At 35.4% G+C, this 21,888-nt stretch overlaps 4 protein-coding genes across 6 annotated transcripts in view; 2 read left to right on the forward strand and 2 right to left on the reverse strand.

The window, feature by feature from the left end:
- The first annotated feature begins 3,416 nt into the window (after positions 1 to 3,416).
- On the forward strand, positions 3,417 to 4,125 carry LOC108969668 (protein CTLA-2-beta). 2 transcript variants are annotated; one of them, XM_018934529.1, is made up of 2 exons: positions 3,417 to 3,772; positions 3,831 to 4,125. In XM_018934529.1, the coding sequence occupies exons 1-2, from the start codon at positions 3,734 to 3,736 to the stop codon at positions 4,035 to 4,037; spliced, it is 246 nt and encodes an 81-aa protein (XP_018790074.1). In that variant the 5' UTR covers positions 3,417 to 3,733; the 3' UTR covers positions 4,038 to 4,125. The 2 variants fall into 2 exon arrangements, with proteins under 2 accessions (XP_018790074.1, XP_018790073.1); XM_018934528.1 differs by having other exon boundaries at positions 3,424 to 3,772; positions 3,825 to 4,125.
- Positions 4,126 to 4,245: 120 nt separating this feature from the next.
- LOC108969664 (succinate dehydrogenase [ubiquinone] flavoprotein subunit, mitochondrial-like) lies at positions 4,246 to 6,616 on the reverse strand. The gene is made up of 5 exons (XM_018934519.1): positions 6,524 to 6,616; positions 5,048 to 6,439; positions 4,792 to 4,994; positions 4,593 to 4,743; positions 4,246 to 4,436 (listed from the first exon to the last, which is right to left on the reverse strand). The coding sequence occupies exons 1-5, from the start codon at positions 6,575 to 6,577 to the stop codon at positions 4,257 to 4,259; spliced, it is 1,980 nt and encodes a 659-aa protein (XP_018790064.1). The 5' UTR covers positions 6,578 to 6,616; the 3' UTR covers positions 4,246 to 4,256.
- Positions 6,617 to 7,018: 402 nt separating this feature from the next.
- On the forward strand, positions 7,019 to 14,445 carry LOC108969663 (succinate dehydrogenase [ubiquinone] flavoprotein subunit, mitochondrial). The gene is made up of 7 exons (XM_018934518.1): positions 7,019 to 7,098; positions 7,260 to 7,336; positions 7,402 to 7,522; positions 11,588 to 12,979; positions 13,087 to 13,289; positions 13,357 to 13,507; positions 13,571 to 14,445. Exons 3-7 carry the CDS (start codon positions 7,469 to 7,471, stop codon positions 13,748 to 13,750), a joined length of 1,980 nt encoding a protein of 659 aa, XP_018790063.1. The 5' UTR covers positions 7,019 to 7,098; positions 7,260 to 7,336; positions 7,402 to 7,468; the 3' UTR covers positions 13,751 to 14,445.
- Positions 14,446 to 14,854: 409 nt separating this feature from the next.
- LOC108969666 (cytochrome b5 reductase 4) overlaps positions 14,855 to 21,888 on the reverse strand; it is a 19,253-nt gene continuing 12,219 nt past the window's right edge. The window contains exons 1-6 of one of the 2 annotated variants that reach the window (XM_018934526.1): positions 17,146 to 17,496; positions 16,657 to 17,009; positions 15,927 to 16,595; positions 15,540 to 15,843; positions 15,185 to 15,274; positions 14,855 to 15,105 (exon numbers count right to left, since the gene is read on the reverse strand). In XM_018934526.1, the coding sequence (XP_018790071.1) occupies positions 14,886 to 15,105; positions 15,185 to 15,274; positions 15,540 to 15,843; positions 15,927 to 16,595; positions 16,657 to 16,996 (1,623 nt within the window). In that variant the 5' untranslated portion in view covers positions 16,997 to 17,009; positions 17,146 to 17,496 and the 3' untranslated portion in view covers positions 14,855 to 14,885. Of the gene's footprint in view, positions 15,106 to 15,184; positions 15,275 to 15,539; positions 15,844 to 15,926; positions 16,596 to 16,656; positions 17,010 to 17,145; positions 17,497 to 21,888 lie in introns of those variants that run through there. The other variant, XM_018934525.1, reaches the window with a different exon arrangement.

Raw genomic sequence — 21,888 nt, forward strand, 5'->3', positions numbered from 1 at the left:
CTAATATGTAAAATGTAAAATTATTCACAGCTCTAACAAACTTGACGTTATTTTACAAATTAAATATAAAATAGCTCTGTTGCATCATTTATAATAACAATTGATAATTTAAAGCAAAAATATTTACCTATTTACTTATTTTTTGCATAAAAAATTTCACTTTGAACAAAATATTAAAATTTCATTGAAGTGCAAGGTATGAGTATGACCACAACGAAATTGTGTACATGCAAAATTGACAACTGCATTGTTTTGTGTACCGGCCATTGTTATGTTGCTGTCCTCTCACAAACGTTCATGTAGTAGGATTCCCAACGCCATTTTCAGTTCACTGTCATGCTGCTGCAGTCTGTCGCGAGCATTGTGTTCCTCACATGAGTTGTTTTGTGTACATGCCGGCCATTGTTATGTTGCTGCCCTCTCGCAAACGTTCATGAAGTAGGTTTCACAACGAAATTTTCAGTTCACTGTCGTGCTGCTGCAGTCTGTCGCGAGCATTGTGTTTCTCACATGACATCGCACCAATGGTGTAGCTTGTCATACCGTTCTAATTTCCTCACATAAAACATCCGAATTTGGGATATTTTTTGTGCATATGATGTTCTATAGGCTTTAACCGTGCGATTCTGTACTGAGATACTGTATCAAGTCTCTAAATTTGAGACAATTTTTGAGACTTGAGACGATTTTGCTATTCTGTAAGTGACAATCACAAAATCTAGTACTTTTCATTATTCCGAGATGTTTTTATACTTGAATGAAAATAAAGCTAAAGACTGTTTAGTGAATACTAACTAGTCACAAATTGATATTTTTCCTCAAAATGTCTCAAATAGAGACTAGAGACTGGTTACAGAATACCGCTATAAGTCTGGGCTAGACGATCCCACTCCAAACCATTGAGAGAATTTCATTAAAAATTTTGTGTCAACTTAGACGTATGACTTGAATTTTTTCTTCCTTATAATAGGAAAATTTTCCTCAGCCCATGGCAACATGACATTTTTTAGGATGCAGACGTATTTCTCCTTGTTTAAAATTCCATCAATACCATGGAGTGGACCAACACCATTCACCATCAGGTCCTAAGCGATTAATTTTTGTTACATCGTTCCAAACGACATACCTCCATTGATTTATTGTCTTAGACCAATAAGAGTAGGCAAAGTCTACGCGTCGCTTCTACGAATTTTAGTCAGAAGTGGGTTCCTGCGTGCTACCCTGCCGTGAAGTTCGGATTCGACCAAATGCCAGAATGTCAGTGGAACTCTTTTTTTGGGTATCCTCGGGAGACAGTAATAGTAGTAGTCTAGTCAATATTTCTGTTGAAGTTTTTAGAATTTTTTATTTGCGTGCAATATTGAAAATAGTTTTAAAATTCTGTTTACGCAGGACATTCAAAACAATTTTTTTTGAGAATTTGACCTTATTCGAAATTTTTTTACACATCCTTCCAGATCGACGAAGGTCAAAAATGTAGCTACGAAGAGTAGCTGTAYAGCTGCAAGCTGATTTCTTTAAAAAACTTTAATAATATTTTTTAAACCACAATTTTGAAACACATCCTTAACAGAAATCAATAATATTGCTAATAAAAGTTATCACCCGATGGAATTGTAATTCTTTAAAAAAAATTTTCTAATTAGCTGTCGCACCTTATTCACCTTCTATATTGTAACGCATTTACTATTTAAAAAAAAAATTAAAAGAACTTTAACTTCACAACTTCAAAACAAAGTGTATGTAGTAGTAAGTAGAGGAACACGAATAATGCAAGATTTTTAGGAATGTAAATAGCGGCATATCAAATATTTGTATCATTATACTCATCATATATAAAAAAGGGAGCATTTCTATTAGTTGTCAACAGCTGTAAATTCAAAAATATTTTTTTTAAATAATTTAAAAGATTATATTACATTTAAGCATTTCATAACTCAAGAGTTTTCTCACTGCCGTTAGAAAGCTCAAAAAACAGCTGTTATTGCCTAATATTTTTCAAGAGAAGAGATTGACATATATTGAGATGAAATCCTTCATATTTAAATATTTTCCATATAATAGAAATAATTAATGCGTTTTTTCGTTTGTTAAGTCGATTTTCAGGTGAAATTATATTCATTGCTTTAAAAAAATTGTTTGTTTGTTAACAATTTTTTCCCTTTGTAGTGTCTAAATCAGCTGTGATAATTATAACCGTGCGATTCTGTACTGTGATACAGTATCAAGTCTCTAAATTTGACAGAGACAATTTTTGAGACTTGAGACGATTTTGCTATTCTGAAAGTGATAGTCACAAACTCTATTACATTTCATTATTCAGAGATGTTTTTATACTTGACTGAAAATAAATATGTCGATAACAAATATTGAATTTTCTATAACATATTCAAAAAACCTTATTATCAATAAAAAATAAAAATATATGTTGACTTTGTTTCATAATATTAACGAAATTTATGTAAAACTTATTTATTTTTTACCTTTTCGTGTTTGAGTTGCTTACAAAATATAAAAAAACGACAATCGATTAATATCTATGGTGATCTCTATTCAGTATATTCAAAATGGCAGACAAGAGTTCTTTTTGGTTTTGTGACTTGCTAACTACCAGGTCTCAAATTTGAGGCAATATTTTGAGGCTAAAGCTAGAGACTGTTTAGTGAATAGTAACTAGTCACAAATTGAGATTTTACCACAAAATGTCTCAAATAGAGACTGGTTACAGAATCCCGCTATAAGATTATACTATGTTCAGACCGACACTTATAGCGGGATTCTGTAATCAGTCTCTAGTCTCTATTTGAGACATTTTGTGATAAAATCTCAATTTGTGACTAGTTACTATTCACTAAATAGTCTCTAGCTTTATAGCGGGATTCTGTAACCAGTCTCTAGTCTCTATTTGAGACATTTTGTGRTAAAATCTCAATTTGTGACTAGTTACTATTCACTAAACAGTCTCTAGTTTTAGTCTCAAAATATTGCCTCAAATTTGAGACCTGGTAGTTAGCAAGTCACAAAACCAAAAAGAACTCTTGTCTGCCATTTTGAATATACTGAATAGACATATTTACTTTCATTCAAGTATATAAACATCTCTGAATAATGAAATGTAATAGAGTTTGTGACTATCACTTACAGAATAGCAAAATCATCTCAAGTCTCAAAAATTGTCTCTGTCAAATTTAGAGACTTGATACTGTATCACAGTACAGAATCGCACGGTTAATCACACGATTAGTCTATCCCACTAACTAAGATTTCGCCATAAAAAATGACAGTTCAAAATCACTTCATCGAAATGATTTGAAACTGATCCACGCTAAATCGCTCTGTGCGACTCTGATTTTGCGCCATCTACTCGGCAGCATTGAAAACCTATTATCTGTCGGCCTGCAGTCGTGTAGTCGTGCAGCTTTAACAGATGTCGTTTGCAGTCTGTCGCGAGCATTGTATTCAACACATGATACTATTGTTTTCTTTCCCTATTCGTCAGATTGGAAATTGTTTTGTGTTAATATATGTTTGTACATATTCGACGTTTTTCTGCCTTTGTTTTGCAGACACGATTTCGACAAAGAGAATTACTAAAATAAATGAGTCATTTCTGTGGCTTTTATCAGCAATAATACAGCTTCTGAAATACTTTAATTTTATTTAAAGTATAAAGCAAAAGTTCATAAGAGCGCAGTTGTTTATCGACAACAGTAAACTGCATATACATATAAAAATGTCACTAGTTTCTGATCAAGAATGGGAGGAGTATAAGGTAAGATATTTGTTATATTAGGCGTCTATACATAATATTTTAACACTTTTAGTCGAAGTTCAATAAAATTTATTCTGATGATGCTGAGGATAAAATGCGTCGTGAACGCTACATTAAATCCAAGCAAATGGTCGAAGAACACAACAAAAAATATGAGAATGGCGAAGTTACATGGAAAATGGGTATAAACCACTTATCCGACTTAACAGAAGAGGAGTATTCGGTGCGTTGCGGTAAGAAGGTTACGCCACCCACATCCTCTTGAGTATTAATTAGATACGTATTTTTTTATCGCGAATTTTATATGTATGTTCTAAATAAAATGTGGTTTTTTAGTCTCCTTTATTGTAAAATGTTAAAAATATTAAACCATTGACAAACAAATCGAATGGTATGTATATTTTCATAATGTTGAAGGGCTTTAGTAAAATTAATTATTCAATATTAATCAATTAATAACAATCAGTGTATAGTTAATCAGCATTCAATATGAACGTATAGCGGGCGGAACATGTTCCACACTATCATCTAAGGGTGTATCAATAACGGCACGATATTTAATTCTAACTTCGCCCGTATCGCCACAAATCCAGGTAAGTGTGTGTTTGCGCCAATGTTCGTCGAACGAGCACTTCTCTTGACATTCAATGGCCTCGCTGTAGTCCTGCGCAGATATTCTCATGAGTAAAAATTGAATATTTGGAATTGTATATTTTTAAAGACAAAAATTAATATTTTTTTAAGTTGTGTGTATAGCCTATGCTATTTATGTAAATATATAGTATAATTTATCATTTATTCAGAGCAGTTTGTTACTTACATATTCATCGATACGTTCTCTAAAGTCCTCACGCATATGAGATCCTCGAGACTCCTTGCGGTTTTCAGCAGCCACCATTGTACACATAGCATTCACCAACAAATTTTGGAGCTCCAGTGTCTCAATTAGGTTGGAATTCCAAATTAAGGATCTAACAACAAATATATGAACTTTTATCATTTTTACATTATTTACTTACCTGTCTACAGTGCGCACATCTTTAAAATCGTTATAGATTTTAGTTAATTTCTTTACACCTTCCTGCAGGTTAGGTCCAATTCGAAAAACACCTGCATGCTGGTGCATTGCCTTTTGCATTTCATGGCGTAATGTGGCTGTGGTAATACTGCCATTCGCATGAAGCAATTTGTCTAAGTTTGCCACAGACATTTCGCCTGCATTCTGCAATATTCAACCTTAACCGTTATTTACTATATGTATATTACAAAACTCACATCCTTCAGATTCGGTGCCGGACAGCCGGCTCGGTAGTTTTCGGAAATATGTAAAGCGCAAGAGCGCCCGAAAACTAAGAGATCTAACAGTGAGTTAGCTCCTAAACGATTTGCGCCATGTACATTACATGAAACTTCGCCACAAGCATACAAGCCAGCCACACAACGATCATTACCATCCATATCAATCGTTAATACTTGTCCACGATAGTTCGTTGGTATACCACCCATGTTGTAATGTGCGGTAGGTATTACTGGTATAGATTCTTTAGTCGCATCTATTCCAAGAAAAATTTTTACCGTCTCTAAAATTCCAGGCAGACGCGTGAGTAATTTTTCTCGTGGTAAATGATGTAATTGCAAGAAAATATGATCTTTGTCGGGTCCTACACCACGTCCCTCCATTATTTCTATAGTCATTGAACGAGCCACCATATCACGTGGTGCTAAATCTTTTGCTTTCGGTGCATACTTTTCCATAAATCGTTCACCCTTTCCATTTACTAAGTAACCCCCTTCACCGCGACAACCTTCAGTGACAAGCACACCGGGACCATACATACCCGTTGGATGAAATTGTATGAATTCCATATCCTGTAGTGGCAGACCTTGTCGAGCGACCATTCCGTTTCCGTCGCCAGTATTGGTGTGGGCGGAAGTACAGGAAAAATACGCTCGTCCATAGCCACCTGTTGCTATTATAGTATTAAGTGCTCGAAAACGATGCAATGTCCCATCTTCTAAACAAATGGCAATTACACCACAACAGGCATAATTGTCAAAAATCAAGTCCAATACATAAAACTCAATAAAGTATTTAATATTGTAAGCGAGTGATTTGCCATAAAGCGTATGCAAGATGGCATGTCCTATACGATCAGCACATGCACAAGCACGTCTTGCACGTCCTTTACCGAAATTTGTGGTATGCCCTCCAAATGGTCGCTGATATATTTTACCATCCGCAGTGCGCGAAAAGGGTAAACCATCATTTTCAAGTTCTAAAATGGCGCGTGGTGCTTCTCGCGTCATATAATGTGCAGCATCTTGGTCGCCTAACCAGTCTGACCCTTTAACTGTGTCATAGAAATGCCAACGCCAATCATCTTCCATTTGGTTGCCTAGAGCGGCATTTACACCACCCTGCGCAGCGATGGTGTGCGATCGTGTTGGGAAAATTTTACTAACAACGGCGGTTTTAAACCCCAACTCGACTAGAGTGGTTGCGGCACGTAAAGCGGAACCACCAGCGCCAACGATAACAGCATCAAATGCATGATCTACGACCGGGTAGGCTTTTGAAATACCCTTGCTTATTTTGGCATCTCCGCGTGTTTTACTGTCACAAGTTAATGCACGGATTGAGGATCTAGGTGTTGTTAAGGACGGGAACTGTAATCACAAATATAATATATGAGAATTTTAAATGCACGCACATAAGGTAGTATAGCTTTATTTGCCTCTATCAATACTTACCAATTTCCATTTGTTCATGCGTAACATAAATGGTAAATGTTTAAAAAGTCTCATATTTAAAACTATTAACAACAACAAAATTCAAGATACACACATAAAGAATATTCGAATAAATTTTTTCATTATTTTCATATGACTTACGTTAAAAATGTTCGTTACAAAAGTTTTTCACTGGTTTTATAAATAAAATTTCCTATCCTCTATAAAAATCTTATTTTCACTTCAATTCATTTAGGTATATTTATTAGTAGTAAATCAAATATATTTTTTACCCAATTTCCGTTTCTGGGTTTCCGTTCAACTACAGTGGTGTTATCTATTAAATACATTCTTTTATATACAAATAACAATTTTCTCTGACATTTCGTATTTCGTGGATATCTATTATTAATCGAGTCACAAGATTTTTTGTAAAATTTTATTAAATATATGCTTGACTGGCTTGACTTTATTATAAGCAGTAGCAAATGACTGCTATTAATATTCTGGTATTTGGGACACCCTGTGTCGGCGAAACGTCATCTTCATTAGAGCAGCTCACAACAGCATGGAAAACTACTAAGCGAATTAATTTTGTAAGTTTCAATCATCGTTTATTATTAGTTTTAATTGGTTTAATTTCTTCTAATATATTTATACAATATTTATGTTGTTTTACCATTAAAAGTAATTTATTTAAAATTGGTAACGCTATTGCTACAATTGTTTTTGTTTTCCCCATTGGCGCTTTGGGCAGCTGCTTCTCATCAGTCGATCGGTGCGAGCGCGAGAAGTTTCATCGAATTGACAATTAGTTTGGAGCGAATTTAAATTGTAATAAAAATATGAAAGGATTACATTTTGTTAACACAATAATAATCGGTTTTATTTTAAAATAGGCGCAGTGAAACATCCGAATAGTATTCCATAAGGGGAGATTGTTGTGAAGTGTTTCATATTACGAAAATGGCGAGCCTAATGCGTGTACCATCGATTTTGGCCAAAAATGCAGCGGCAATGGTAAGTTAAACATCGATTATAAATCTGAGGGGTAAAGCTGTATGAGGAAGAGTTCATTATCCAGGCTTGGACAAAATAATTGCATGCTTATATATATGCATTAAATAGTATAAGAATTCCGCTTTTTCATTGGGTTACACAACCATTATTACACATTAAGCTCAAACATTGCATTTTACGAATATTCGGCGAGGGGAAAAGATAATTTCGGTTGATTATTGCACTAAAATAGCAATGCACAACACAAAGGAAGCACTAACCGTGGGATTGTGAAATTTGTTTGTTCTATGATATTTTTTTAAAACAATTTTCTGGTGAACATTATCGTTAAGGGGCTCGACTAATTAGAAAAAGGGCCACGGTAGCACCAAAAGACCGCATGCTTTCACAAGTATACTGTGTATCAGTGTATACGAAACGTAGTGAGTGGTAGTGACGACGACTGCTGCTACTGCGACCAACGAAGAAGCTAGACGGTGTTTTGTTATGTAACTTTTTTATGGGAATTTTTTGCAATTTTGGTTCAATAATTTTTAATTTTATATAATATTTAAAAATTTCATTGATAACTTAGTGCAATGCTTACGTCGCTTTAAGTTGCGTGTATATTTTCCATAAGTTCTTATTTGCATAATCAGTCATACGTTTTGCGCCGTATACATAACACTTATTTATTTTGGTGTATTGTGGGAAGTATGTACATATATATTTAGCATAAACTATGGAAACAACTTAAAAATGCATTATCATTCTTTTATTTTGTTTACAATATTCATATTGGTACTATTTTCGGCGGTTTGAGGTACTAGAGTATTCATCTCAAGTCTGTTCCTTTAATTAAGGTGTGTGCATTGCTGATTCAATTTTTTCCGATCTAAAAAATTTCTTAAATTTTTAAACAGATGCACAGCGGTGTTCATTAAAAAAGCAGTAGAACAGGAGCGAAAATATATAATTCATATTTCCGTCCGTTAGTTGCACATAGTCTTTGTAGAATGGAAAATAGAGATAACTAAAACTCAAAAACCCTTAGATTTGCTCAGTTTGTATGCCTTTTTTTTTTCTAATTTTTTACCCGATTATATGTATCAGGCCCTCAAAGCTATAGTTGGGATTGATCTACGCAAAGGATATAACACCATTGTGTACGCTTAATCGCATTATGCGTCGATTATCTATATTTGTAGTTTTGCGTGTGGTACATTGTTTATTGGATCTCACTTCATAATTTATGCTATGTCGAACGAAAAGGAATATGTAAAAAACAAACGTTATATATTTTCATTTTTGCTCCAATGCTATTTTAATGAAYACTACTATTCATGTCCATATGTATGTTTGTTTATTTTTGTTTAGTTAGTTACGTATGTATATGTACTAAATTATTAGCATGAACATTATTGGTTTAGGGGTCTAATTATTAAAATTACAATGATGTAATATTAAATAATGTTTAAACATTTTATTTCTAATAAAATGACAACATACGTAATACCGCTGGAGGGCTCGATTTCTGATTCCTCATGCCGCTCTTTCACCACTTTACTTTATATAAGCTAGCTTTGTTTTGATAGTCAGTATCTTGTGTAATTCTCTTTGCCTATCACTTTCGTTGAATGTGCTCGCATCTTCTACCACAATTAAGACACTACCTATAAAGTCAACTATTTATACGGTGTTTGTGTTGTGCGTGACGCAACAGTTTCATCACACATATATTTTTTTATAATTGTTTTATTGTTAGTAAAACATTAACTTGTGAATCTCTCATTTCTATGTAGCGGTTTATCACTAAGCGTACATTAAAAAATTTTCGATCTCAAGACATGTCTAGCCGCTTACAAATTCAGAATCAGAATGTTCAAAATGTACTTGTTTTTTACCGGTCCGTCGTTTACAGAGTGTTAGACACTATAGTCTCGTCCGATATAGGCATTTGGTGAGATTAATTTTTGATTGTAAAGGACGCGTCAATATAGCTATAAATCTAATAATTATTTATTTAATGTAGAATATATTATGTTTATTCATAAAGGTGGACTACATGTATATATAGTGTACATGTTTGTATGTGGACAAATAATATTTAAAAAATGTTCTCAGCTGATTTAATTTCACCCCTATTTACTACGTGGCAATGTTTTTTTTTTTTTTGTATTTTAAGTGATGAGTATTTCAAGTATTATCTAATAAGAATAATAGTTAATCTTTAATCTGCATTTCTATATCTTTGGTAATGTTATGTTAATGATGAAAGTTGAATAGCCTTTACTATACTAACTTTATTCACATGAATCGAGTCTGCCTAACCGGAACAGTATCCGATTTGTATTAAGCATAGTTAGTGAATACATTATATCAAATCAGTTCCAAGCTAACCCGTTGTAATGATTATATTTAGTTATAACGTACTAGCGTATATATCAATATAGATATGCATATATAGGTTTTAATGGGCAAACGTCTGCCGCCGACTACTACTACTCGAAACTGTTTGATTAATATAGTTAAATATTGGCATATATATGTATGTTTGTATTCTTTTGAAATTTTACTATTACACAGCTCTAAGTGATGCAAAAAATGTAACGTTTAACCGGCTTTCTGTTGAAAAGAAATTAAACTAATAAGTAGTACAGTTAATTTTATGTTTTGTGAATAAAAATTGCTTTGTTGTTCTAATATGCGACACTCAAATCGTTTAGTTCAATATAATTGCTTTAATTAAGTGTAATCAGTTTATAAATATTTCTAAACAAAGACGCAAAATTATTGCTCAATATTAAGTTGTGCTAAAAAATGTTAAGTATGCGTTGCTTAGTTCTATCGTATGCCACTTTATATAAGTACATATCTTTCGATAAGCGTGTAAAGAAAAAGATAAGAATTCTTSTGATAAATCGCATATTTGCGATTCAAATGAAAACTGTTCAGATGGAAAAGGTAATCGAGTGCAGATAATCTTTTTTGATATCGTCATTTGCAACACAAACGAAATTGTAGTTGCATTTTACAWTCGAAATAAATTGTCAGTAAGCTGAATGAATGATGATGAGGAATGCACTGCGACCTTTGGTCTATTGTGCCCTCTCCTTACTTACATTGCCTCGCTTAGCCCCAGCCCATTAATCAAGTCCAGTAGACTGCTTGGCGCTAGCGAGGCAATGCGATCCCTATTCGGAAATAGAACTCCAAGGGCCTTGGCTCTGCGACTACAGACTGCTGTGCAGTCGATCAACAGATGCTCCGGAGTTTCAGGCTCCCTGTCACAGAAACGGCAGTTGGCGCAAGATGATAGGACCATTCTGTGCAGATGCCTATTCAGCTTACAGTGGCAAGTATACCATGCGACTAACAGCCTGAGTTTGCTCTTGGGGAGGTTTATTACTATTTTGAACCYTTTCARGTTGTAACCTCCCATTAGCAGCTTGGCGTGTCTCACACCATGAGTTTGTCAGTAAGTTTATATTTTCGTGTTTTAACAAAAAGAGGGATATTATCGGCGAATAGACAGATACTTATGCATGCAACCATAAAAGCGTGAAGAGTCAATACGAAACCGTTTACTTAATTAAATTTATAGTAAGTTTTTATTGTTACTACATTAAGGAAAAAAGTTTAAATAACACATGAAAATTACATATACGACTATTTTTCTGAGAAAAAAAAAAAAACAACGCAGTTCACTTATAAAACGAGCAGTTGAATGATTAGTAAACAATTTGTTTCGTAATCTTTCGTAACATACCTTATAAATAGAAATAAAGCTAAGTATTTTCTTAATTTATTTATCACTTCACAGCAGATAGTTATAAGGTTTAAGTATATCTCATTGTAAATCGAGTTGGGAAAGCTTGGTGAAGTTTATTGACTCTTCCTTCGTTCGGTTGCATCGTTTTCAAGCACATTCAAAGCATCAAACCGCACTCGAGTAGTAGTTTACGAAGAAGTATTTGAAGCTACAGAAACACAAAAAGTTTTTTTTTTAATGTATTTAAAATTTATTTACAACTATTTATGAAAGTTTAATTCATCCATAACTGTTATTCATTTGTATATTTCCAGCTACGAACTGCCACTGTATTGCCACAACGTGAATTGCACATTACACATGGCAAAAATGATGCCAAAGTACGCACGGATGCCATCTCCAAAGAGTACCCGATTGTCGATCACAGTTACGATGCCATTGTTGTTGGCGCTGGTGGTGCAGGTCTGCGTGCCGCTTTCGGTTTGGTGGCTGAAGGCTTCAAAACAGCTGTTATCTCCAAACTCTTCCCAACCCGTTCACATACAATTGCCGCACAGGGCGGTATCAATGCGGCACTCGGCAATATGGAAGACGATGACTGGAAATGGCACATGTACGATACCGTGAAGGGTTCCGATTGGTTGGGCGATCAAGATGCCATTCACTACATGACACGCGAGGCACCACAAGCCGTCATTGAATTGGAAAATTACGGTATGCCTTTCTCGCGCACACCCGAAGGTAAAATCTATCAACGCGCTTTCGGTGGCCAAAGTTTGAAATTCGGTAAGGGTGGTCAAGCGCATCGTTGCTGCGCCGTAGCGGATCGTACAGGTCACTCGCTGTTGCACACACTGTACGGGCAGTCGTTGAGTTATGATTGTAATTACTTTGTCGAATATTTCGCATTAGACTTAATATTCGAGGATGGTAAGTGCAAAGGTGTGTTGGCACTGAATCTGGAAGATGGCACACTGCATCGTTTTCGTGCGCATAACACCGTCATTGCGACCGGTGGCTATGGACGTGCTTTCTTCTCGTGCACATCAGCACATACGTGTACTGGTGATGGTAGCGCAATGGTCGCACGCCAAGGCTTGCCCATACAAGATTTGGAATTCGTGCAATTCCATCCGACCGGTATCTATGGTGCCGGCTGTTTAATTACTGAAGGTTGTCGCGGTGAAGGTGGTTACTTGGTGAACTCAAAGGGTGAACGTTTTATGGAACGTTATGCGCCAGTTGCCAAGGATCTCGCTTCACGTGATGTGGTGTCACGTTCAATGACCATCGAAATCATGGAAGGACGTGGTGTTGGACCTGAAAAGGATCACGTTTTCCTGCAATTGCATCATTTGCCACCAGATCAATTGGCTCAACGTTTGCCAGGCATCTCCGAGACCGCAATGATCTTTGCCGGCGTAGATGTGACACGTGAACCCATCCCAGTGCTGCCGACAGTGCATTACAATATGGGCGGCATCCCAACCAACTACAAGGGTCAAGTACTGACCATCGATGAGAACGGCTGTGATGTCGTAGTGCCCGGTTTGTATGCCGCCGGTGAGGCTGCCAGTTCATCTGTGCACGGTGCCAATCGTTTGGGCGCTAATTCATTGTTGGATTTGGTCGTATTTGGTCGTGCTTGCGCGCTTACAATTGCTGAAGAGAACAAACCCGGCGTGTCAGCTCCTAGTTTGAAGGATGTGAGTGAAATTTTCATTTAACTGAAATATTTATCTCTCGGTCAAGTCTAGTTTGAGCATTTATACATTTTTTGTATGATTTACAAAATTATAATTTTTATTTATAGAATGCTGGTGAGATGTCCGTTGCTAATTTGGATAAAATTAAGAATAATAATGGCAAGATTACCACCGCCGATTTGCGTTTGAAAATGCAAAAGACAATGCAGGGTCACGCTGCCGTGTTCCGTGATGGTCCCATATTGAAGAAAGGTTGCGAGAAGATGGTGGAGATCTACAAAGAATTCCAAGATGTCAAGGTTGTTGACAAGTAAGTCTAAATAAGCAATTTATCACTCGTGCAGCTGTGTATACTGAGTTTAATTTATCGCGTTTAGATCGAATGTGTGGAACTCCGATTTGGCTGAAACGCTCGAATTACAAAATCTTTTGGCCAACGCTCAAATGACTATTGTTGCAGCAGAAAAYCGCAAAGAATCGCGTGGTGCACATGCGCGCGAGGACTACAAGACGCGTATCGATGAATATGTAAGTACTTGCTTTTTTGGTTTTCGCAGCTTTTTTTACTCAATAATTACTTTTAACATTCAGGACTTCAGCAAGCCAATTGAGGGTCAACAGCAGAAACCACTGGACGAGCATTGGCGCAAACATACTTTGACATGGGTGTGCGGCGATGCTGGCGATATAAAAATCAAGTACCGCCCGGTCATTGATAAGACTTTGGATGATACCGTACAAACTGTGCCACCAGCAATACGTTCCTATTAATTAATACTCAGTAATTAAATGGATCAACGTAACCATCAACACTTCAAATTGCGTAGGAGTGGCRTACATTTGTATTCACATGTCACCTTTAAGTAATTCGCTGAATAATGATTTTGATTCGTGAAAAGTTCTAAAAGCGCTGAATCTATACAACTATATTGAGATAAGCTATACAAGCAGCAAACTAAACACCTTCCCTTACACTTGTATAATTTATTCACGAATGGCATATAATGTTTTCTGCCCTACAAACCGCACATAGGTTCACATATACCCACTTATTTACACACAACAATTCTAAAAGTATCTTGCAATGTATACTTAATGATGATTTTTAGGAAGGAAACAATCAATTGTGTTTTTATTTACTTAATAGTTTTATTTTTTCCTTAGCATATAATTAGAAGCGGTAAAGCAAAGTGAGTCGCCTTAACGTAACGCATTCGTGAAAAAATCTAACACTGTCTTTAAATACCTTAAAACTTCATGATATTCTACTAGAAGTGGTGTGTTGTGTATTTGTAGTATGTTTTTTTTGCTACTTCTAGTAATTTGTTAAAATTTTATTAAATTATATACCTAAACATAAAAACAAAAATATTTAACGATAAACAAAAGAGGAAGGAAACAATTGTATATGAAAGTAAATTAAATAATAGAGTCGATAATGAATATTTTTAAATTGGAAACTATTATTTATTTATTTTTTATTATCAGTAAGATCATTTCTATATATATATGAAGAATATTTCCGTRTTGACAGTTCTTGACGGCATGAAAATCCGGAGCCATTCCGGTTACGTCGCCCGGCAAACTCCTGGAACTATTCAGGCTGCTGGAACTATGGGATGTCTTGTGATGTAGGAGAGGACACAATAGACCCTAGGTCGCGGTGCATTATCTYACAAATAATCTAATCTACGTCGACTCGGCGGACGTCGGAAGGGCAAGATTAAATTTGATCTAGATGTTTAGTCACATATATTTTTACAAAATCTGGTTCGAAATTACAATACATTTTCTAAGTACATGATAGAAAAAATTGACAAAACTTAAAAACAACAATAACAATGTACTACAATTATATACTGTCCAYTTTTCAACTTAATGTTTTATATAAAAACAGCGGCTTTATTCAACCTTGAAATATATGTAAATTTTCCAAATTAAATTTCAACTCCTGTAATATATCCTGAGCTGCTTGGTTAAATGCGCTAGGTCCACATACAGCCACAAAACTGGCATATTCTGTTGTGTTTTTCGTTATTAGAGGGGCTAGTAGCTCGTTGCATATCCGCCCACGTAATCCCGTCCATTCTGCGTCGGCTGCGGAAAGCACATTCACCAATTGGAATCTACAGATATYATATTATAGTGTATATATAACAAATACTTTAATATATAACATATTTTCTACCAAAATTACTGCCTCACCTCTCATCAGTTTTTTGCAGCTGTTCTAGCTCACCRCGACACCATATGTCTGCTGGTGTTTTATTGAAGTACATTAAACGTAAATAGTCGCTATAAAAGTCAAAAAGTGTGAAATTTTGCGTGTGTTATTGCTCTAAAGTCCCATAATTGTATCTTAAAAATATAAAGTTTGCTAAAACAATCGCTTGTAATTGCTGCATGAGAAAAGCTCACTATTTACTATAGGCTTGATCAAGAGAAAGTCATACCTATCACGAATATATAATTTGTACTACATTTATGTATTTAAATATATTCTGAAGTAAGCTTGGATATGAAAGACTTAAGGCGTTAGTTAATATGCATTTTCACTCACATTCGGTTTGCATTTCGTTTAAGCAAATGTTCAATTAAATTTAGCATAGGCGTCAGACCACTGCCAGCAGCGATAAGAGCTATTTGACGATGAGGCAGTAAACGTTGAAGATGAAGATTGCCATGTGGTGTTGATAGTAATAACATCTGACCGATTTGCTTCTGACGCAAATGCGTCGATAGTATGCCCTCACCGTAGCTTTTAATAAGGAARTTTAAATTTGTACTATTGCTTTCATTGTCAGTGTGAGGTTGTGGCAGAACTTTGCCTGGAACAGGTGTGTAACTGCGACGGATCAATTCGCCTGTGTGTACATAAGTGAAAATTTTAAATTAATATTTTYAAAATCATTATTTTCTTTTATATTTAGAACATTTATGTTCTTACCATTTATTAGCGCCGCTACAGTCATGTGATAGCCAATGGGTAGCACCATCAATGTGCCTCGTATATCACGCAAACATAACACGAATGAATCATGATTAAAATCCGTACATTTTACWACTTCATATTCATACTCCAAATCCTCCGTTTCACCCACTACACCTTTCGATACATTGTGTGCTCCATACGTTGACCATAGAGCAGGCTCTACTTTAGTGACCGATACTTCGATTTTACCTGTCTCACTACCAACACGCACTGACTTCGGTGGCCAATCTATTTCTTCATGCAGCTCGAATTCAAATATATGTTGTGCACTGTTTATTTGCACCTGCAGTTGTAGTTTYTTAGCACATTTTCGGCGCAATAGCAGACCTGGATTGCAAAGTTGGCGAGTATAAATGTAGATTGTGAGGTCTTGTCGTTTCTGTATCCAGTCAAAACGTGGTACAATTTCGATGTTTGTGTTTACAGGTTTGTTACTGGACGGTATTTCAAAGTTAGCTKTCGGAACTGGTGTTCTCCCTTCTGGTAAGGAACTCATTTTGGACAACGTACGCAATGGACCAATAAAGCATTTCACCAACAATTGTTGATAGTTTACCCAGGCATGTACCTCATCAAARAGTTTTGTGGCATCGCATCCAACGCCACGCATTAGCTCGTCAACACCTGATTAGAGTTAAGAATTAATTTTTTTKTTTTGGTTTCAAAATGGGCACATTCAACTCACCACCAGGATGAAAATCCATGTAACGCGTCACATTGTACACCTTGCCCCGTATCGCCATCCAAGCATCCTCCCGAGTATTATGTCGTGCAAGCTCGTCGCTATTTACAGTCGTCACACGACCACGTGTGCCTGCTAAGTCTATGCCTGAGTTACCAAGTCGTATCCAATCCAATAGAGAGTGACCAGGCTTGAGCGCACATTTGTTACGTGGATTCCCAGTAGCGGAACCTGAATAAAGTTTTTGTGGTGCAGTGTTTGCTGGRGCTAGCATTTGACCGACGGTTGTTGTTGTTGGGGGCTGCAGATTGCTCATTGATGATTTGTTATTAATATCGGACATGCTGTATATAAAACTAAAGATGGAGAAGAAAACATAYTAACAATTGTATAAATTTAAGACAAAAACAAACAAAATATCACTCTAAGATATTAAATATACTTCAATTAAGTAGTCGTATAATTTTTATTTCCTTTTTTGAATTGCCAGACCTTAAAACAATACGTTTCCGTTATTATATTTTATAATAATATGGTACTTCATTTCCGTCAACATTCCTATACAACATATCAGCCCTTATGTACATATGTAAGTCTCCGTATTTTTCCGACAAACATTATCGTCAGAGTTTTTTCACTATAGCTCAAGAAATTTTTATGTGTTATCAATTAAAAAATAATWGTTCTGCTAAAAAGCTTTTACTTGCTAAACAGTCTGGCCACATAAAACAATTTCAACAACGAGTAAACGTGTATTTTAATGTGCTTTTGAGTGCTCGTTCTTCAGAGCTATTCTGCATGTACAAAACTAGCARCAGCAAGCAGTTATTTAGTTTTTAACGAGTCGTTGTACTAATGAAATGTGGGTTGAATTTTTAAATAAATAATTATATAGAATCATWTTTGATTTTTCAAGGAAGCGCTTATATTATAAATGTTTTGTAATTAATACTTTATTTGTGTGTGATATAAAATTAAGGGTGCGGAAAAGGAAGTTAATGAAAGTGAAAAAAGAGTAATATAACGGCTTCGAAAAACTTGTGAAACGCTAAATTATTTTTAGTGAAAGAAAGAAATATAAAAGAAAGCAAAATTTTCAAAACTAAATGCAAGTGCTATGAAAAATGAACACTATATCGTTTGACCATACATATTATGCAATATCTTAAAACCACTACTAATATTTAATGACTAGTTTTCCATTTTTCCATTTTTCCATATCAACCTACTAAAGGTGTATACAAGTTCATATGATCATAGTTGTCAAAGGGTTCACCTCTGCAAGTTTAACAACGTATTATTGCTTTGTATCGTATATTTAGGTTCATCAGCTAGATAGAATATGTTTTGCATATCATTTTATGCCAAATGATTTTTTAAGTAAGTTACTTGAAGCTTTCTTATGAACATACCGGGTATGTGTGCATGCATATTTATTTGTACAAATCAATTACCAGCAACGAAAAAGCCGGGTGGCACTTGTGCCAATTTGTTGSATGAAAGTAAAAGTGAAAGAACTCAAACGTGACCTTAATAACTGTCGTCTATATGAGGGCGGCAATATAAAACATGTATAAACATATGTATGTACATACAATACAAAATTATTTTAGTGTAATTGTCCCGTAACTTATAACAATTCATCTATCAATAGGTATGATAAATTTGTAGGTATATTATCATGCAAATGTACTCCTATGTAATACGACCAACCGTGACAAGAAAAAATAAAAGAACATTGGTGAATTAAGAAACATTACTCAGTATTAATTAATGGCGTCAACTGTATATTTTGTTAGCAAATTAAATTTTCCAAAGTTTTCTATGCTTATTAACAAATAAATAATTGAAAAATATATTATTAATCAATACAATCAAGCAAAACCCTTTCGGCGCTTTTTTTTAGGACATTTTCTACATAAGTATATAACTTTTTTCCTTTATTCTATTTATTTTACCACATATACATATAAGTACATATATATGTATATACATATACATATGTAAATGTTCTTTGTTTTCGGATACAATTTTGTCTTGTGAAAAGAAGAAAGTAAAATAATAAAAGAAAGTAGTCAGCCAGCTTTGTTTATTGTTCATACCACCGATATAAATAATTGTTAAGCAATACGAGAACACAAAGCAATTAAATTGTCATATAATCGCATAGTAGACTGATGCGCAACAATTCAATGGAAAGTTTCTAGCAACAACATAATAAATGTCAATAGCATTAAATAAAGTAGCACAAAAATATACAGTGTCTATTTACATACATATATAGCCTTTGTGATTCTTTCAAAAGAAAACTTTTATAATGTCACTTTGGTCTTTGAATTATTTACTAATCAGAGCCATTTTGCTTATACATACATATGTATGTGTACATAAAAACTTGTATTTCCAGAATTTTCATCTCTTTTTATAAAAAAAAAAATGGTGTTCAATCTAATTAATATGCTGTAACTTAATATTTACATAATTTCACCTTAAAAAGATTAATAAATAGAAATTTTTTTAACTTTATTAGCGAAAACACAACGATATCATCAYGTAAATCCACGTCAATGCAATAAATGGCATTAACAATTTTATGGAAAATTCGTAAGCGGGAGACTAAGTTTTTAATATTAGATAATCAGTCAAAAAGAATTATTGAGTCGCCATTTGTGTGGTCAGTATGCGTGTGAAAGTTAAATCAATGTGCATATATGCAAACACCAAAAATGTTATGATTTTGTTTCGAATTTTAACGCTACTGCAGAAGGTGATACAGCGTTCTACATACGTGATGGACGTTCGACCTAAAAATTTTTTTACTTGCAACTCATAGTACTTTTCATCGCAGAATATCACTTATGATGGAAATAATGCATAATTTGAACTTTTAGTGAGTTGATTAGCCCCTGTGTACATGCTTACGTATGTATATTAGTCGTTCCAAATATAGGGAAATAAAACTCAAGTTAAAATTGAAAAAAAAAAAATTTTATATCCGAAATTCGCTTCGTTGTGGATTTAAATATTTGAATTTTTTAATTTTGAAACAACACTGCCAYTATCAGCAAAATAATATGTTAATACAGCCGCACCCTACCAATGTTAGAAAAGAACAACATTTAATTGTTATAATGCCAATATTTTTCTATTGACAAATGTGATAAGATAAACTTATTCAATGGCAACGAAACCAAACGTGAAAAAGAAAACTAAAATTAAATTTCACCGGCAAATATGTGGGTTATATTTTTTATGTAGGCTCATACAAAGGTATTTATGTATAAACCCACATTTTGGCTGAGATTTAGAATAGCATCACCGGATTTCGGGAATAAAATAAAAGGTATATCACTGGAAAGGTGACGTTCTCCAGATCACGAATATAGTTACCRCTGATAGTTTTAAAGATATTTGCATTTAAATTTAAAAAATTGACAACTTTTAAATTGATAATTTGTATATTGTGAATAACTTTTTCACGTATATTATGCACTTTTCACTTAGTAACACTTCACTATAACGTTTCTGTATATTAATTTTTTTAATATTTATTGAATATAAAGCTTTATTTTAATTATTTTATTTTCGTTAAATTCACTGCATTTGCACAATTAGAATAGGGTTGCATACTAGCAAATAAATGGTATTGCCATATCTGCATAGTTGTTGCCCATTCGCGTTTCTCGCGACAACTGGAGCTCTTCGTCTGCGATAGGTGGTGATTTGACTCCAAGAACGCCGTTCACGGGAAGGGAGTCGGTGAAGGCGTTGATGGCTCCACCGCGAATGGCGGTCAGTACCTGTCGAAAGTCAGTTGCGTCCGAAGTCCGGTTGGCGTACTGTTCGATGTCGACGACGTAGTCAAGGAAAGACCTTTTGATGCTCCTGTTAGGCGGTTCCGCTCCAAGCAGATGGCTACAAGGGTGATTCCTACGGAAAGGAGTTGATTATGCTCCTTTACAAGGGAGCTTAAGCGTCTCACTRTGGAGATGTTCTGTGGGAGACATCRAAAGGCACCCCGTCGTCGTCCGGAGTGCAGTATTCTGACAGGTCTGAAGTTTCCTCATCTGCGTACCACTGCATCCAAGCGACCATATTGGTGCTGCGTAGTTAAATAYCGACCGACCGATGGCCTTGTAAGTTGCCAACAACGTTTCTTTGTCTTTTCCCCATGTGCTGCTGGCCAGCGACTTGAGGATTTTGTTGCAGCTCTCTATTTTGGCGATAATCGCGGTCACTGTGGTGGGGGAAAGTGTGAGGTTTCGTGCAGTAAGGAAACGAGAAAGGTCGGAGAGGTAGTTGTTTACCTTCGAACACAYGCCATTGATTATATTTCCCGACGTGAATATCGTGTAGTCATCTCTGTACGAGGTTATGGAAAGMCCCTGTAGTGGTTGCGGGAGTTTCGAGATGTAGAAGTTAAACAGKAGCGGAGAGAGGACACCACCCTGCGGAACCCCCTATTTAATTCATCTCAGTTTAGATGTTTCACGTCGAAATAGTACGGATGACTGACGACCGTTCAGATCTCCATGGTTGGTCCACCTCTTTAGCCCTGGTAGAAGCGTMGTTTTTTCAATGTCCTGCATTAGCGTTGTGTGGTTGACTGTGTCAAAAGCTACGAGGATCATTCTCTCGTAGCGTTGCGGCCACGAACTAACTGAGCGTTTATGACGCTAAGTGCAGTGGTGGTGCTGTGCACTTTTCGGAAGCCATGCTGGTGACTGCCTAGGCTCAGGTGGTGTGTGAAAGTGGGGAGTAGCAAGGCCTCAAGTGTCTTCACTACTGGGGATAGGAGAATTATCGGGCAATAAAATTCCCATCAGGGCCAATGGATTTAGAGGATTTCTCTTTATTGATGACACTCTGAACCTCCTCGTGCGCAGCACATTAGTAGTCCAGGTAAAAAATGTAAMCAAAAGTCGTTAAGAAAATTAATACATTTTTGTATAAACTATATTTTTACAATTTCTTCAAATCAATTTCTGGTATTATGAGTTCAATTTTAAATACTAAATGTATTTACTACTATGTCAATGTCGCCATATATCTCGTACAGCTCATCGTTCCATGGAATGCGATACTCGCGGTGGCCTACGCGCAAAGGACCATAAATCTTTCGCAGAACTTTTCTCTCGAAAACTCGCAACGTCAACTCATCAGTTGTTGTCATCGTCCAAGCCTCTGCACCATATAGCAGGACGGGTATTATGAGTGACTTATAGAGTTTGGTTT

This window comes from Bactrocera latifrons, unplaced genomic scaffold (assembly GCF_001853355.1).
Source record: "Bactrocera latifrons isolate USDA-ARS-PBARC rearing strain unplaced genomic scaffold, ASM185335v1 scaffold_260, whole genome shotgun sequence".
NCBI classification, from domain to species: domain Eukaryota; kingdom Metazoa; phylum Arthropoda; class Insecta; order Diptera; family Tephritidae; genus Bactrocera; species Bactrocera latifrons.